This window comes from Sarcophilus harrisii, chromosome 3 (assembly GCF_902635505.1).
Source record: "Sarcophilus harrisii chromosome 3, mSarHar1.11, whole genome shotgun sequence".
In the NCBI taxonomy this organism is placed as follows: domain Eukaryota; kingdom Metazoa; phylum Chordata; class Mammalia; order Dasyuromorphia; family Dasyuridae; genus Sarcophilus; species Sarcophilus harrisii.
This window is the reverse complement of record NC_045428.1, coordinates 501,274,897-501,293,493: the sequence shown is the minus strand read 5'-3', so window position 1 is coordinate 501,293,493 and position 18,597 is coordinate 501,274,897. Positions and strand designations below refer to the sequence as shown.

Below are 18,597 nucleotides of genomic sequence, written 5' to 3'. Positions count from 1 at the left end.
ACAACAGTAACAACTTTAAAGTACCTTATGATATATACTAAATATAATTTTTAAAGTTAAAAAAAAAAAAGCCAAAGAACATATAGAAGAAAATTTGGAGAATGTTTTAGAGGGGGAATCCAAAAGAAGAATAGATAGTTATAGAGTATGAAGTTATTTGGGATATGAAAGGTGAACTTCATGGAAAAGAAAGCACATATCTGTTAACATTGATCAATAAGGGATTAGATATGTCAAATACATCTATTTATCTTATAGCTCCAATTAAAATTTAATACGTACCTGGTAGGTGTTATCAAAACTGTCATACATGAATCTGGTGATCAAAGATGTTTTTCCAACTGAAAGAAAAGTAAGGACAAGATTACTCAATGGTAGCATTCCATGTGTTAGACCTTAACAATTTTCCAATTCCCATTAAAAAAATGTTTTAAAGCAAGAATTAAATACTTTCAGGAAAAAAGTCTGCTGATGGATTACCTAACATTTCCTGGGGGAAAAAAAAATCCCCCCCCCGGGGGGGAAATGAATTTTCAGCAAAAAAGCAGTAATTGGAGTAGAATAAAATAAGGATAGAAAAGTAGAGTAGTTTGTAATTCCTTTAAAAATTTTCTTCATCTCATCATTTATACAATGAAGAATGGCTCTCGTGTGTATGTATATGTGCCCTCTCGCAGTGTGTTTTCCCTTTATGTTTTAGACACCAGGTACTCAATGACATAATTAATAGAAAGTTTTTTTCCAATTAACTTTCCTTCTGCACTGATTCTGCTTATATAAAAACTGCTTCATTTCAAATTGCTAAAACTATTTATTTTATCTTTTACTCTTGTTTCTATGCCTGGTCTAGCTAAAAGCTTTGGGCATTTACAGCTATAACAGAAAGGTCTCATGTGCAAAAAATATTCAGAGCAAAGCAATGTTTTATGAGGTCACAAAGAATGGGGAAGAAATAAATACTCATTTATTGGAGAATAGCAAAATAATATGTAGTACAGGAATGCAAAAGACTATTAAATTCAGAATCTCCTCCACTGAGGTTCATACTATTCAAATATATCACCCAATCCCCTGGTAGCCATTATCTATTTGTCCCTAAGACATTCTTCTTTCTTCCTCAATGAGTTTTAGTGCCTATCTCAGTCTCTCAACTTCCTCACAAAATAGTAGTTCAAACAGGAAACAAGCTGCCCAGCTTCCACACACATATTCAAGCAAAACCCTGAAGCTAACACTAGACTAAATAAGGATCAAGAAATCCACTAAGAAACTACAATGTGTGATTTTTCATCCCAAAATGAACAAAAATCAGCTAGAAGTTCAATGGGAATAGGTATTCAAGAAAAGTGAATTCTAGCACAACCAACTATAGAGAGGACATTTGAGAGAGGTAGCAAGAGCAGAGGGCTTCCCTGAAAAAGCTCTAAGGATGGGAACTTGTAAACCTCAAGGAATAGCAGACATGATGCCAGAATATTAGGACTTAGACATCCCAGGCCTATGGAGAGACTTACACGAACTGATGCTGAGTGAAATGAGCAGGACCAGGAGATCATTATATACTTCAACAACAATACTATATGATGACCAGTTCTGATGGACCCGGCCATCCTCAGCAATGAGATCAACCAAATCATTTCCAATGGAGCAGTAATGAACTGAACCAGCTACGCCCAGAGAAAGAACTCTGGGAGATGACTAAAAACCATTACATTGAATTCCCAATCCCTATATTTATGCCCACCTGCATTTTTGATTTCCTTCACAAGCTAATTGTACAATATTTTCAGAGTCTGATTCTTTTTGTACAGCAAAATAACGGTTTGGTCATGTATACTTATGGTGTATCTAATTTATATTTTAATATATTTAACATCTACTGGTCATCCTGCCATCTGGGAGAGGGGGTGGGGGTTAAGAGGTGAAAAATTGGAACAAGAGGTTTGGCAATTGTTAATGCTGTAAAGTTACCCATACACATAACCTGTAAATAAAAGGCTATTAAATAAAATAAATTAATTAATTAATTAGGGAAAAAAAAAAAAAAAAGACATCCCAGGCCTTAGAACTGCTCTAAGATCTGAAAAGAACGTTGTCCTGATGAAGGGGGAGGGAAACTGTTCCCTTTTAAGATTATCTCTCTCAAACTGTGTTCCTTCCTTTTGATCTGTGATCCTTTTTGTAGTTTCCCTCTTCCTCCCCAGGTAAGTTATCTTTGGGGATGCCAGACCCTTTGATTCAATTAGAAATCTTGGTCAAAAAGCACCTCTTTTAAGTGTTTAATTCCAAGAGGAAATCTGGGCCAGATACTGATAAGCATCTAGGCCTGGGAACCTTGGCTTCCTGAAGCCTCAAGACTCCTTTTAAAGGGCAGTTTCTAAACTTCCTCTTTGCAGAAGGTCTAAAGTAGCTTGCTCTGACCTTGCCCATTGAGAAAGGATTCTCTTCTCAGATTCTCAGTCTCTTTTCCATTTCCCTGATAGAACCTTGCCACTAAAGAAGTCAGTCTCTTAGTAGAACTGGCTTCCTGTCAAACAATAAACTTTCATTTTTGCCAATTAATTCGGGTTTCATGAATTCTTTCGTGAAGAACCTTTGCGCCGACCATAAGGGGATTTTAACAACTCTGATGCCACTAACCTCATCACTAAGATTTTAGTACTATGAAAGTCAAAGATCTAAGGCTGAAAAAATTACTGCATGTCAACTCCATGACAACTCACAAGCAAAGACTCAAAGGAAAAAAAAGATTTTCCACAAGGATAATGTGAATACCTAGAAATAAATGTACCAAAAGATTTTTTAAACAAAATAAAAACTCTTCAGGAAAGAACCAAGATAGTTTAGAAGAGAAAATGGAACCTTGGCCAAGAAACAGTCTTTCTTAAAACTAAAGCAGACAAAACAGAAATCAATGATTCTTGGAGTCAACAAGAAATATTATAGTGTCTCTACCACAGTGCCTGACAGAATACTAAAAGTAGCTAATATGAGAATTCTAGGTGGTGCCATAATGGACAGAAAACTGGGCCTGGAGTCAGGAAGATCTAACTTCAAATCCAGCCTTAGACACTTTCAGCTGCTTGACTTTGGACAAGTCACTTAAATAACCTTTCTCTGTGTGCCTCAGTTTTCTCAATTGCAAAATGGCAATAACATTTTAACAAGCATCCATCTTGCAAAGTTATTTTAAGGCTCAAATGAGGCAATATTTTATAAAGCACTAAGTATAATGCCTAGTAGAGAGTGGATACTATATAATCCTTATTTCTCTCTCCCCACCCCATATTATGGAATTTCAACTAGGGAATACATACTAATATTCTATCAATGACCCTACTCTCCAATTCTCCAAACTACTTAGTTCTTATGGTCTACTGTGATAACTCTACCTCAGCCCACAAAGAAGGTCAAACCCTTGATCTTGCCATAACTATTCACAAATAGTTTATGTCCATGTTCATAAGCTTTGAAATCTTTTATCCGATTATAATCTTTTGTCATTCCAACTTTCCCTGTAACAGTTCATTTTATTCTTTGTTCTCAGTATCCTAGTGAGCTCAAATTCCTCCACTCTTTTGTTCTTTTCCAAGCCATCCATCCCTGTATTGATTATTCTACCTTCTTTCCACTATATGGACTCTACATAATCACAGTGCCTACTTTCAACATTTTTATTCCTCTTCAATCTCTCCCCAATACTTCCCCCCTTCATGGCTATATCCTTGTGAATGAAATGGAGTGAGATCTCTCAAGACAGTTGTGAAAATCGAGTAAGGCTTCATCTACCCCAGAGTTGGAATGGGTCTGACGATACTCCTTGGGCACTGATTCAAGGACATACCTAAGTCCCCTTCCTGCTATTCTCCCATGACATCATTTTATTCCTACCTCAATCAAGTATGTGCAGCTATGTATGTATTGGCCAAAATTCAATTTCCTGGGTAGTTCCTGTATTTAGAATTTAAGACCCTCAGCCAATGAGGATAAGAGTCAGTGGTGGAGGGGTTATTTGCAGTAGGGACTATTTGAAGTGTCAGACCTATCCCAAAAGGTGCCTCCTCCTTTCAATTGCTTGCAACTGGAGGGATGTCCAATTCTCACAAGAACGTATAATAAACTTTCATTTTGCTCCTCAAGATATCTTCAACTTCTTTTTTAACTAAATGGTGATCACTCTGATGAGCCACACCACTGAAAAGCCATCTACAATTGGTGCCTCTACTTCTAAACTCTGCCATCTGGCTTCAGACTTTGTCATTTATTTAAAACTGTTGTTTTCAATTCTTTCTTTTTGGGAGGTGGGGATGAAGGGGTGACATAACTGAGCTTACGCGACTTGGCCAGGCTCGCAAAACCAGGAAGTGTCAAATATCTTAAGACCCAATTTGAAGTCAAGTCCTCCTGATCCCAGGCTGGTGCTCTTCCCACTGTGCCCCATCAATATTTCTTAATTGCTAAATCTAATGACTTCTCAATTACTTCTGCTTCCTGACTTCTCTACAGTTTTTGGGTCATCACCCTCTCTTCATGTATAATCTCTCCTTAATAGAACATTGTACATAGTAACACAGCAAGATTATGTGATGATCAATTATGATACTTGGCTCTTCTCAGCAATGTCATGATCCAAGACAATTCCAATAGACCTAGGATGGAACTGCATCCAGAGAGCACCATGCAGACTTTTTTGTTTGTTTGTTTGCTTTTTTCTCTTTTGGTCTGGTTTTTCTTGTACAACATTACAAATATGTAAATGTTATACACATAACCTACTGCTTGCTGACTTGGAGAGGAGACAGGAAAGGAAAAGGAGAAAAAATCTAGAACACAAAATCTTACAAAAATGAATGTTGAAAACTTTCTGTATATGTATATAGAAAAATAAAATACTACTAAGAGGAAAAAAAAATCTCCTTATTTTAGGATTCTGTGACATTGTTCTCTCCTGGTTTTTTCCTGTTTCTTTTTTTCCTTTCCTGGATCATCATCCACTATCCATGAAAACCATTCTTCATCTCCAAAGGAATACCTAAGTAAGAACTTCTCTTCTTCCTCTGTACAATCACTCTTGATGATCTCATCTGCTTCTATGGACTTCAACTATCATCTTTATTTAGATGATATCCAGAAAGAATTTGGAACACAAAAATATAGAGGTAAAATAAATTTTAAGATGGAAACATTAAATAAAACCTGTAAGTCTATTCAAGTCAAAGCAAATTACCCTAAAGAAAGAAAGCACAGGGATAATTTAAAGTTGTAGGTTCCTAGAAAAACATGACAAATCAAAAATCCCTGACTACCACACTGCAAAATATAAGGAAACTGCCCACTTCTGAATACAGCAATTGAAACATAGAGCAACTATACAAAACAAAGAAAATTACATGCTTAATGCTGTACTGCATATATTCATTAAAATTTCAGAATTACAATAAAAAATTTTTTCATGCAGTCAGGAAAATACAAAGAACAAAGGACAATTTGAACAAGCCAGTATTAACCAATAGTAACAAGTAAATGAAACAATATATTCTGATAAGAAAAGGTGTTCACATTACAACAAAAAATAACATAGTGAAAAGTTGAAGAAAGAAGCTAATCATTAATTTAAAAGGATGGTCTCTAAAAATAGGGCATGGCACCTTGGGAGAGGGAAGTGACAAAGCAATGGCCAAAATTATTAGATATTTTCATATATGACCCATATCATATGATATATGTAAATACACCCACTTTTTCAATATAGAGTTCCAATTTAAAGTAAAAATGAGATTTTATTTCTTCTACTATATAACAGCAGAAATAACCATATTTAATAATATACATCAGAAAAGGCATAAAACAGGAAGACATAGACTTAACAAAAAAAGTTCATTCTGATGGAGAAAAATTCAGCATGAACTCCTGATATAAGAGGGATTCTCTGTGAATTAGGGCCTCCTAGTTTCCCCTGCTTACTGACATCACGTTCATTATATCAAAATCATTGAACAACCAGAGTTTCTTCTAAGAGATTATAATCCCTTAAAGGAGTTTGATCTAATAATTCATATAAGGAAAGATCAAATGGTGAAAAATGCCAATTGCCCAATTTTCCTTTTTAAAAATTCTCCCCATTTTATTTATTATGAAATCAGTTAATACTAAATAAACATTTCCATATAAATGTGAAAGAGAAAAGGAGGCTTGTACATTAAAACTGCAGATCTCTATGATGCAGAGTGTGTTTTAAGTGAATAAAAAAAAATCAATATGCTTAATGCTTAAAAAAAAAAAAAAAAAGAAAGAAACTTGAATGGCAAATTCTGGTGGTGAGTGCATCAACCACAGAGATAAAAAATGGAAATGAGACTGAATCAAAGTTGGCCAAGTGCATTTTATCTACAATCACCATCAGAAAATACAGACTCATGACACAGATGAGTTATATTTTTACAATTCTCCTTGCATTTGAGCATAAATTCTGTGTGCAGAAATAAGCAATATTTGTTCTAAAAAGTTTTTTTAAAACTGTAAGATCAATATACTTCTCACAATCCTTCATTTTGATAAGTAATGATAGGCTGGTTTCCAAAAACTGCCTTTTAAGTGAAATAATTTGAGAATGATAGGAGATGATTGGTTAAAATTTTAAATAAATTCATATGATTGCTTTAAATTTTTATCCACTCAAATTTTTTCGAAATGCAATATCCTCTTATGGTAAATAGTTTGAAGAGAAAAATCCACTGATGAAACAAAGTGCAAACTAAAATAATAAACAGCTTAAGTTAGTAAAAATACAAGTAAAAAGTCCAAATTCATGAAATTCATTATCTGTATCACTGGAATACATAAATACTAATACTAATGAAAAAGAAAGACTAATGTTTGTTTTATATGAATGTTTTACCTGCAAAAGTATGAAATTTAATCAATCTAAAAGATAATTTGAAAACACACATGCAGAATATGTGGGCAAAACAAAAGAATTTTTCAAATGAAAATACTCTTCTTATGATAAATCAAAATGAACTTTTTCCAAAACCACCTCAAGATATCATAAGATTACTCACAGAATTAAAATGAAAAAGATCTTATTTATTAGGAGAAATGTTGGTACTATCTTCAGCTACTGAGGTAAAGGATGCTTGATACACAAAGTAGTTTCAGCTAATATAGCATGACTATCTCTTATCCCTGAAGACTTTGGAGATTAATTACCTGAGAAAATAAAAATGTTTCTTATCTTGTAAAGTGAATGAAGTACTAGCTGAAATAGCATAGGTATTGTGGCATTTACTATGCCACTGCCTTTTTCTAAACATTCATACAACTACCCCTCTATTAGAATCTAATCTCACAGAATTAAATAATTAGAGAAATATAAATTACTTATGGGTTGACCAAACCAATAGGATAAAGATAATATTTTTATATTATCTAAATTATTGTTTATTCTAAAAAAATTAGTTAACAAAATTCATCTGAAGGAGTAAGAATTAATCAAACATTACAAGTTAATAAACAGAAGTTGATCAGGAGAATGCATTAAGTATAAAACATAAAGAAGGCAAAAGAATATAGTATCAGATATATAGATGACACCAATCCTGATGGCATAAAGTGAAGAATTAAGAAGTCTCTTGACGAGGGTGAAAGAGAAAGGTGCAATATGGCAACTGGTTCCATCATTTCCTGGCCAAAAAAAGGAAAAAAGGAAAAAATGGAAGTAATATCAGATTTTACATTCTGGGGCTCAAGATCATTGCAGATGGTGAATACTGTCATAAAATTAAGACTTGCTCCTTGAAAGGAAAGCTACGGCAAACCTGGATAGCATACTAAAAAACAGAAACATCGCTTTGCTGACAAAGGTATATATACTCAAAACTATGGGGTTTTTTCCCCCAATAGTAATGTAGGGTTCTTAGAGTGGGGACTATAAGGAAAGCTTAGCACCACAAAATCAATACTTGTGAGAATTGTGGTGCTAAAGAAGAGTTGAGAGTTTCTTGAACAAGAAACTCATAATAATTCAGAGTATTCATTGAAAAGTCTAATACTACAGTTGAAACTGATTGGTAAACTTTAGCCATATAATGAGAAGACAGGACTTACTAGAAAAGACCCTGATAATGGGAAAAACTGAAGGCAAAAGAAAGTGAAGACACATGAAGCAAGCAATGGACATGAATGTGGACAGACTTCAAGAGATAATGGAAAATAGAAGGGCTTGGTGAGTTGTGATTCATGAGATTACAAAGACTCAGACTAGACTAGAATGAAAAAACTGAAATAAGCCAGAAATATTGTGGTAAGATTCACTATTTTAAAAAACCTGTTGGTAAATCTAGAGCAAGGTTCTCTGATCAGTACCTCATTTCTAAGATGTATAAGAAACTGATTTGAATTTATGAGTTAATCCTTGACAGTCAAGTGATGTAAAAAGGTGTTTTTCTAAAGAATTTATCAAAAGCCATATGAAAAGTTTCAAAAATCATTAATATTTAGAGAAATACAAATAAAGAACTCTTGTGTTTCCAGACTACTCCTAGATTATCATCATTTACAAAAAGGGTAAATAACAAATATTAGAAGGGCTATAGGAAAATAGATACATTAATGCTCTGCTGATAGAGCCATTCTGGAAAGCAATTCAGAACAATGTCCAAAAGGTGATTAAATTTAGGAATGGCCAAAAAAACAAAAATCCTATGAAACATAAATATGACAGAAATATTGCTGTGCCATAAGCACTGAAACAGATCCCTGCAGAGTCTGTAACTTCGCAAAACTAATAATGGCAATACCACAGCAAGAGAAATGTTTAATGTAATTGACAACTTTTTAAGAACGAAAATGATCTAAATATAGAAGCATTGTATTGAATTGGGCACTGTCAAGAGCTCTATGAATTTAAGGATAAAACACACAGGTCTAACAAGAACTAATTAAAAATGTAACTCATTGCATATTTTATAATCACTTATACTAAAAAATAAAACAAGTCAGAAGCTCCATAGTTTTTCAAGGTTGTACAAGAGTATTCTAACTTTTTAAGAGTCACTTAAAGAAGACTTTTCACAAAATTGTTAAACAGAAGAGCCCACGAGCTTTAATGTAACAAAATACTTCAAATGACATTAGAATTAAAACAAAAAATTATCATTGTTTGAGTGATCATAGTTATGACAAAACAAATGCTTTTTAAAGCAAAAATTCCTCCAGAAATGCTTATACTTGATGAACTGGGGTTTTTTTTGTTGTTGTTGTTCTTTTAAACTAAGCATTCTTAGATAAATCACTGCAAGGTCTTCAAATTATAATATTTTGACTTAGTTAAAATGACTTAACTGCCTATATCATTTAACTTGATCTAACTTATGAAAACTCTAAAGCCAGTTTACTTACAAAATTATTATCTTATATATTTTCCTCAACTAAAAAAAAAAAAAACTCTGAAAAGGAAAAATATGATTTACTTATTAATCATTTGACCAATCCATCAAAATGATTCTCATTTTATTTTTAAAATCTATATATCTCTAAATACAAATGGATAGGGAGTTCATTTGCCATGGTCAAATTACATATACACTTGTTTTAACTTCACATGAAAAATTAATTAACTTGTTTCTTCATAGTTACAGAAAAAAAGTAGTTGTTATGGCCAAAGAAATACCATTATTTCGTCTGTATCCCAAAAAGATTTTTTTAAAAATCTGTAAAAAACATATTCATAGTAGCTCTTTTTGTGGTGGCCAAGAACTGGAAATTAAGAGGATGCCCATCTATGGGAGACTGGTTGAACAAGTTATGGTATAGGATTGTAATGGAATATTACTATGCTATAAGAAATGACAAGCAGGATGATCTCAGAAAAACCCAGAAATACATGAACTGATACAAAATCAAGTGAGTAAAATCCTGAGGATACTGTACACAATAACAGCAATATTTTATGATAAACAACTGTGAATGACTTAATTTTTCTCAACAACACAATAACCCAAGACAACCTCAAAGGACTGATGATGAAAAATATTATTTACCTCCAGAGAAATAATTGATGATGTCTGAATATCAAACAAAACATACTATTTTTCTCTTCCTTCATTCTTTCCTCTCAGTTCATTTTCTTCTACAAAATGACTAATTATAGAAATATGTCTTACATAATTGTACATGTACAACCTATATCAGACTGTTTACTGAATCAGAAAGGGAAAAAATTTGGAACTCAAAACTTTTTTTTTGATTGAATGTTTAAAGTCGTCTTTCCATGTGTTTGGGAAAAAAATAATGAGAGAGAGGGAGAAAGGGAGGGAGGAATAGAGAACACATGAAAGAGCAAAAGGGAAAAGGGTTGAAGGGAGAAAGGAGGAAAAAGGGGAAAGGGTAGGGCAGGACAGGGAAAGGAGTGAGAATGAAAACTGAAACCTTTTTATGTTCTTGTTGAAGGTTTAACAAAGCAATTGCTACTTTTCGTAGTTATCTTATTTGTATGAAACTATCGTCTATAGCTTTCTACTATAGCTAGGATAAAGACAAAATATCTATCATGATTAGTAGCTGAAAAAGAAAAGCAAGTATATTATTTAAATAAGTATCATGTCTTAAGACCAAAAAACAAGCTTATCTATAATAACAATCTTATCATTTTATAAATCATAAATATGAACACTGTAGATGATTTGTCAATATTATTTGTATTATTGCACTATCCCTCTGGGTACAATGAAGGATGCTACTCACAATGAAGGGTGCTACTCACCCAAAGGAAACCTAATAAATACCTTTTATTCTTCAAAGTAAACAGCAGATAAACAGCAAATACAGTGGCAGGTGTAATAACCAGCAATCCATTAATCTTTTAACTCATTCCTAACTAGACCCTAACCAACACATTTGTGCACAAAACCTTAACTTGCCTCCAAAATTCAATAAACTAAATAAATGGTGATTTCTATCCCAAAAGTGAGGACAAATTCATACCTTGTGCAAAAGGGCAGAGCATCTTACCAATCATGGTAACTTGATTTACTTCAATTTACTTTACTTTTCTTATCTCAAATTTGCAAGATTCAAAAATTAAAACAGGAAGCAAATAACTGCACATGTAAAAGTTCTGTATTTCAATAATGTCTTTTATAAATTCTTAGATAATAAACCTATTTTTATAGACTCATTTAAAAACAGAAAAATCAAATAAATTGAAGATTTAGAAAAGATTATTAGATTCAGCAACTAAGAGATTATTGGTAATTTTGGAGAGCAGTTGTGGTTGAATGATGAGGTCATCATCACTTCTGAAATTTGAAGTTTTAAGAAGATCATGCATGAGCTAATACAAGTTTTCTGGTTCCAGTGAGGGTTTTCTAACCACTTTGCCATGTTGCTCTATTTGAAATTAAAAACTCAAACTACAACATAAAAAACATATAGTATATAGTATAGTATATAGAAGTATATAGAATCTTTAGCTCCATTAAAAGAGTACAAAGTACCAGAAAAAAGATCACATTCTGCCCTGGTAGGTACTTGGAACAATGCATTCAATTATAACATTTTAGGAAAGACAATACAAAGCTGGACAACACATGGAGAAAAGTAACCAGTGAGGTGAAGAGTCTCCAAATTATGCTATATAAATATCAATGGCATAGTAAAAAGTTCTACCAACGAGGAGAGGAAAAGCCTGGATCTGAATCTTAGCTCTTTCAAGTACTTAAGTGACTTTGGGTAAGAACCTTTCTTTGTGAGCCTCAGGTTTCCTTGTTGTAAAATGACGATTTTTAAGGCTCCTTCTAATTCTAAATCTGTGTTCCTATGAAAGTGATAAGTTTATTCCAGGAAGATAATAAGACTTAAAAGAATATATGGGAGCCAGCTGTGGTTTAGGCCCATGGTCACTTGATCAGGGAACTTAATACATGAAAACATTGATTTCTGCGCATAATGAAACACAAGATTTGTGGATTTAAAATACATTTGTAAAACCCAAAATTGTTTTTGTGAATACTATAATAGCTGAACTGAATAAACTGCTCTGGTAGGTATCCTCTCTCTGGAGAAGTCTAAGTAAACCAATCCTAGAAACTATTTTTATAGGATATTATAAATGGAATTCAATTATAGTCAAGATAATTCTATTAAAGGGCCTATAAGGAAGGTTTCTTTCCTAATCATAATTCTTGTTATTTAGTCAGTGACAAAGCAATGTACTAGATGAAATGCTGGACCTAAAGTCAGAAAGACCTATAATTAAATCCAGCCTCAGATACTTACTAGTGTGAGACTCTGGACAAGACACTTAACTTGTCTGTCTCAGTTTCCTCATTTGTAAAATGGGGACAATAACAGCACCTACTTCCAGGTTTGCTGTGAAAAAAAAAAAAGAGAGAGAGAGAAAGAGATAATGCTTGGAAACTAGAATGAATGGGTAGAATATACAGTGAGATAAATGTCAATGTAATACATGGGAAACTTCCTAATAAACAGGATTGTTCAAAAATGGAATAACTTTAAATTGGCAATGAACTTCCCGTTAGTAAAAATATGCTCAAGCAGAAACTAGCTAGCTACTTGTCTAAGTATGCTACCATAGATTAAATCTTGATGTTCCTTCCAATTCTATGCTTTTATAACTATATGAACTCTAGGGCAAATTATTTCATCTCTCAAAGTCTCAACTTTCCCATCTATAAGTGAGTTTATTATATTAGATATTTAAAGTCCCTTTCTACGCTATCCAGGAATACAAAAAACAATTAACTTTCAAAATTGAGAAGCAAGCAAAAAAATAAATTTTTTAATACATTGCCATTAGGCTTCAAAAAGAAGTTTTATATGTAAACAATTCTTTCACTCCAGTGTACTCTGATGCCCACTGCACTAAAAATAGAAAGCACACTATCTAGAGGTCTATCATAAAGGCCTAGTAACAGATATATGTCTGTTATTCAAGAACCATTCAAGCTAATTTAGGAAAAACCTATCATGAGGTAGACTGAAGGGTGACAAATTTTTTAGTCACAACAACTCTTTAAAGACCATCAAACTAAGTGGTAGAGAGGCTGGTATTTGTATCAATGGACTGAAAAACTAGGAGATAATGTATTCTTGAAATACAGAAGCTCAAATAAATGTTAGCTGCTATTGTTAAAAATCACTGTTACATTAATTTATCAACACAGCATTCATAAAACAGATTTGGATAGTGAAGTAATCAACATGACAACAGAGGGAAAATAAATGCATACAATTAACTAAAGGGAGTGGCAAATGTTCAAATCTAATTTTTAATTTAAAGAGCCCTGGCTAATTTTTTATATTGTTTTCTTATCTCAAAGTGTTTAAAGTTTCTATTCTTCTTCCTCTATCCTCAGTTTATAAGTAAAGCTGAAATGTTAAGTTTGATGGTCTGACCCATGTTCAAGGAATAACATGTGAAAACATTGATTATGTATACACATACATACATACAAATATTTCCAAATGAACTCTAAGTATCAGAAAAGCCATGTGTTGATTTTTCTATACTGTATCATTCTGTACAAAAATTGAACAATAAAATAATCTTCAACTGCCGTTTATCATGGGTCATTGCTTTCTGTCAAATATTAAAAATTGCATAGTATAAACAAGAAGCACTAACATGCTCTAATTGCAATGTATACCCAGTTGTTCATTCCATACAAAGATAATCATTGTAATATTCAGATAAATAAGCTACATGGTAATCAATTTAATCAAAACCAGTTATTTTAATAATGCATTTTTTTGGTTGACATGTCAGCATTACTCTGAAGATCTGTTTAACTTACAAATTGGTATTCCATTCACATAGTGGGTTTCAGTATGTATCCAGGAAACCATTTTTTTCAGCTAAATCTTTAAGCCTATGACTTACAAATCCTTCCTTCTATCAGTGGTTTTAAAAAGTGAAGTCAGCACTTTTACATGAGCCAAAATAAGCAAGGAAATAAAAAGGGTGGTCCTAAAATATTAACAACACAAAACCTCAAGAAATTTTTGTTTAAAATTAACTAATAACATTAATAATTCAGTCTTGGTGTTGGATGCTGAAACAATTCTGTTATGGCAAAACCACTATATTGGCAGTTTTAAAATTCTATTTTGTTTATCAAATTATATACCTCATATAATACTTTAAAACACAACTATACTATAAAGCAAATTTTTATACTAAGTCAAGAAATTATCTGGCAGGTCTCTGGATAGGGAAGACATGGATCACGGAAGATAAAATGGACAGTTTTGATTACACAAAACTAAAAAGGTTTAGCATAAACTGATGCAGGTAAAATTAGGAGATAAGAAATCAGAAGAAAAAAAAGTTTCAGAGCAAATTTCTTTAATAAAGATATTATTTCTGAGATACATAGAGAATTGATTTAAATAGAGAGGGAGGGAAGGGGAGGAGAGAGGGAAGGAAAAGGAAGGGAGGAAGGATAGAAGAAGAGAGGGAAGGAAGGAACCAGTACTTTACAGAGGAAGTCCATATGAAAAATTATTCTAAATAATTAATATTGAGGGAAAGACCAATTAAAAAAACTGTGAGCTTCTACTTCAAAACATCAGATAAGCATTTGTTTTTTAAAGTGACAAATGATTATGGGACTATGGGAAAACGGGTATTAATAAATTGTTTGTGAGGCTATTAACTGATCTGGCCATTCTGAAAAACAATTTGGAACTATATACAAAAAAATCAGGGTTTACTTAAAGGGTGTATTTATAACTTGATTTTAATGTGATATTATAAAAAGGAAAATAGAGAAGTGGAAAAGACAAACAAAACTAAAAGCTTTTTTTATGAAAAAAAAAAAAAACCTACAAAATAGATAAACCTTAGGTTAATTTTATTAGAAAGAGTTAAGAAGAAAACCAAATTACCAGTACTGAAAATGAAAAGGATGAAGTTACTAACAAGAGAAAATTAAAGCAATAATTAGGAACTATTTTGCCCAACTGTATGTCAATAAATCTGATAACCTAAGTGAAATGGATTTATATTCACAAAAATATAGATTATCTAAATTAACAGATGAGAAAATAAATTATTTAAATGGTCCCAAATCTTAAAAGCAATTGAACAAGCCATTAATGAACTCCTTAAGAAAAAAAATCACTTCCAATACTATATAAAGAATTTGCAAAGAAAAAAAAAAAAAATAGGGAAAGAAAAAGTCCTATCAAATTCCTTTTATGACGCAGATATGTTGCTGGTGCCTAAACCAGAAAGGGCCAAAACAGAGAAAGAAAATCATAGACCAATTTCCCTAATGAATACAGATGCAAAAACACTAGCAAAGATTATAGCAATTTATTACCAGCATATCTTGTAAATAAAAAGCTGTAATTAAAAAAAAAAAAAAAAAAGGTTTTGTACAAATAAAATCAACGCAACCAAAATTAGAAGGCAACATGAAAGCTAGGGAAAATTTTTTACATCTAGTGTTTTTGATAAATGCCTCATTTCTAAAATAGAGAACTGAGTTACATATATAAAAATACAAGCCACTGACCAATCAATGAATGGTCAAAGGATATGAACAATTTTCAGATGATAAAATTAAAGTCATTTCCAATCATATGAAAAAATATTCTAACTTACTATTGACTAAAGAAATAAATATGGGGCAGCTAGGTGGCGCAGTGGCTAGAGCACCAGCTCTGAAGTCAGGAGTACCTGAGTTCAAATCCGACCTCAGATACGCTTTCTAGCTGTATAACCTTGGGGAAGTCACTTAACCCCAATTGTCTCAAAAAAAAAAAAGAAGACAAAAACAGAAATAAATATTAAGATGACTCTGAGGTAGCATTTCACACCTCTCAGATTGGCTAAGATGACAAGAAAATATAATGATAAATATTGGAGAGAATGTGGGAAAACTGGAACATTAATGCATTGTTAGTGGAGTTGTGAATTGATCCAACCATTCTGTGGAACAATTTGGAACTCCGCCCAAAGAGGTATCAAACTGTGCATAAACTTTTTTTTTAAAGAAAGCTTTTTACTTTTCAAAACATATGCATGGACAATTCTTCAACATTAGCCCTTGCAAAACCTTGTGTTCTAATTTCTCCCCCTTTCCCCCCATGCCCTCCCCTACATGGAAAGTAGTCCAATATATGTTAAACATGGTAGAATTGTTAAATCCAATATATGCATACATATTTATACATTTGTCTTGCTACACACAAAAAAAAAATCAAGCCAAACAATAAAAAAAAAGAGAGAGAGAGAGAGAGAAGAAAAACAAAATGCAAGCAAACAACATCAAAAAGAGTGAAAATGTTATGTTGTGAACCACATTCAGTTCCCACGGTCCTCTCTCTGGGTATAGATGGCTCTCTTCATCACTGAACAATTGGAACTAGTTTGAATCGTCTCATTGTTGAAGAGAGCCACATCCATCAGAAAGGATCATCACCTTATTTTATTGTTGCTGTGTATTGAATGGATGCCCATCAGTTGAGGAATGGGTGAATAAGTTATGGTATATGAATGTAATGGAATATTATCACTCTATAAGGAATGATGAGCAGGTTAATTTCAGAAAAGCCTGGAAAGATTTACATGAAGTGAAGATGAATGAAGTGAGCAAAACCAAGAGAACATTGTATACAGTAACAAGATTATGTGATGATCAATTGGGATAAACTTGGCTCCTTTCAACAGTTAAGGTGATTCAAGACTCCTTCCATCACAAATCTATTGGAATTGCCATCTGGAAATTAAAACTATTACCACTCATATGAAAGAGTGTTCCAAATCACTATTGATCAGAGAAATGCAAATTAAGACTATTCTTAAGATACCACTACACACCTGTCAGACTGGTTAAGATACAGGAAAAAATAATAATAAATGTTGGAGGGGATGCGGGAAAACTGGGACACTGATGCATTGTTGGTGGAGTTGTGAACGAATCCAACCATTCTGGAGAGCAATCTGGAATTATGCCCAAAAAGTTATCAAACTGTGCATACCCTTTGATCCAGCAGTGCTAACATTGGGCTTATACCCCAAAGAGATACTAAAGAAGGGAAAGGGCCCTGTATGTGCCAAAATGTTTGTGGCAGCCCTGTTTGCAGTGGCTTTTAGCTCAGGACTGAATCAACCCCAACTAGATAACAGAATGAAGCTGTTTATCTTGTTTCCTTCAGGCGGGGTCCCTCACTGAGGCAGAGTTGAAGATTTTCTTCTTCAAGGAGTTTTCGAGTTTCAGGGTCCCCTCTTCACTAGCTGTGTGACCCTGGGCAAATAACTTAACCCCAATTGCCTCAGCAAAAGAAAAGAAAGAAAAATGTCCAAATGACAATAATGAATGACTTTTTAACAAGATAACTGAGTAGTGTTAAAAAAAAGTTTAAATTTTCCCCAAAATCAAGAGTAAAGAAGCAACCTGAGCGGCATTTTATAGCTAGGTTCTATTTTGTTTTTTAATGTAAACAGATTAAAAACAATCCATTTGCTAAAATCCTAAGTCTTTAAAACTGAAGGAAAGGCATTTCTATCTCTCTATATAAGCAAAAAGAATTCTGACATTGAAAGGCTGTTATATGAAAGAAAACAAAGAAAAATAAACCAATTCTTCTGGGAAATTAACAGTTTATCCATTAAAAAGAAGGCAGGGGGAACATGTTCTCCTTAAAAATAAGAAAATGGACTTCCTGGAAAGGAAAATAGTATGTTTAGCCAATAAAATTTTTCTTTACATAATTTCTTTGGGTGTTTTGAAGGGTTATAAATGGAATTTTCTTCTTTTTAAATGACGATCAAATTAAGCTCATAATTAGAAAAGAATTTCACATTTATCACCAAAATCATCTTAATGTTTCCTACAGTTTAACCAAAGACTAGATTGTATCTTCCCACTTCAACACTAAAAATTTATTAAATACCATATGTATGCACCCATTCATATATTTACACACATATACATATATATGCAATATGGGTGGGTATGTATGTATATATTTGAAGTTATTCAATAATACTGTACTAGAAACTAGAGATAAAAACAACAACAGTCTCTACCCTGGAAAAGTTGAGGTTGGGAAGGTGAGAGGAGAGCCCAGGGAGAGTAAGGAATGCAATAGTGAAAAGGTGAGATATTTTCAAAGTAATTCACAAAGGAAGAGAACACTGAATAAGTGGGATAAATCAAGTAAAGCTTCACAAAAGAGATAGAATCTTGAAAAAAGGTAGGAATTTAGAGATTTTTAAAAATCAGTTAAATAATTAGCTAAAGCAAATAGTAAATTAAATAAAGATAGAGTAATAAATCAGTCAAAAAGCACTGATGCCAAGTACTATAAGAGCAAGGAACATAAATACAAAAGTGAGTCAATTCTAGCTCCCGAGAGTCTTACACATTAAGAAGTGAAATCAGGGAAGTTGACTATCAAGAGAAGTATTCTGGAAAGAAAAGTTAAGGGGATAGTTAAGTAGAAATAAATGATTCACCTACTCTCCCCCATAGTGATTGCAACACTGATTTGATTGTAGTTCCAGAAGAGGGGAGGAAAGGGGTATGACATGTAGCAAATAGATAGGGTAGTAGGATAAATGAACCA

The 18,597-nt window shown here is 32.9% G+C and overlaps 1 protein-coding gene across 2 annotated transcripts in view; it reads right to left on the bottom strand.

The window, feature by feature from the left end:
• RAB6A (RAB6A, member RAS oncogene family) overlaps positions 1-18,597 on the bottom strand; it is a 73,193-nt gene that overhangs the window by 37,692 nt on the left and 16,904 nt on the right. For both annotated transcript variants that reach the window (XM_031961448.1, XM_031961447.1), the window contains exon 2: positions 283-341. In XM_031961448.1, coding sequence (XP_031817308.1) covers positions 283-341 — 59 coding nt within the window. The remainder of the gene's footprint in view (positions 1-282; positions 342-18,597) is intronic.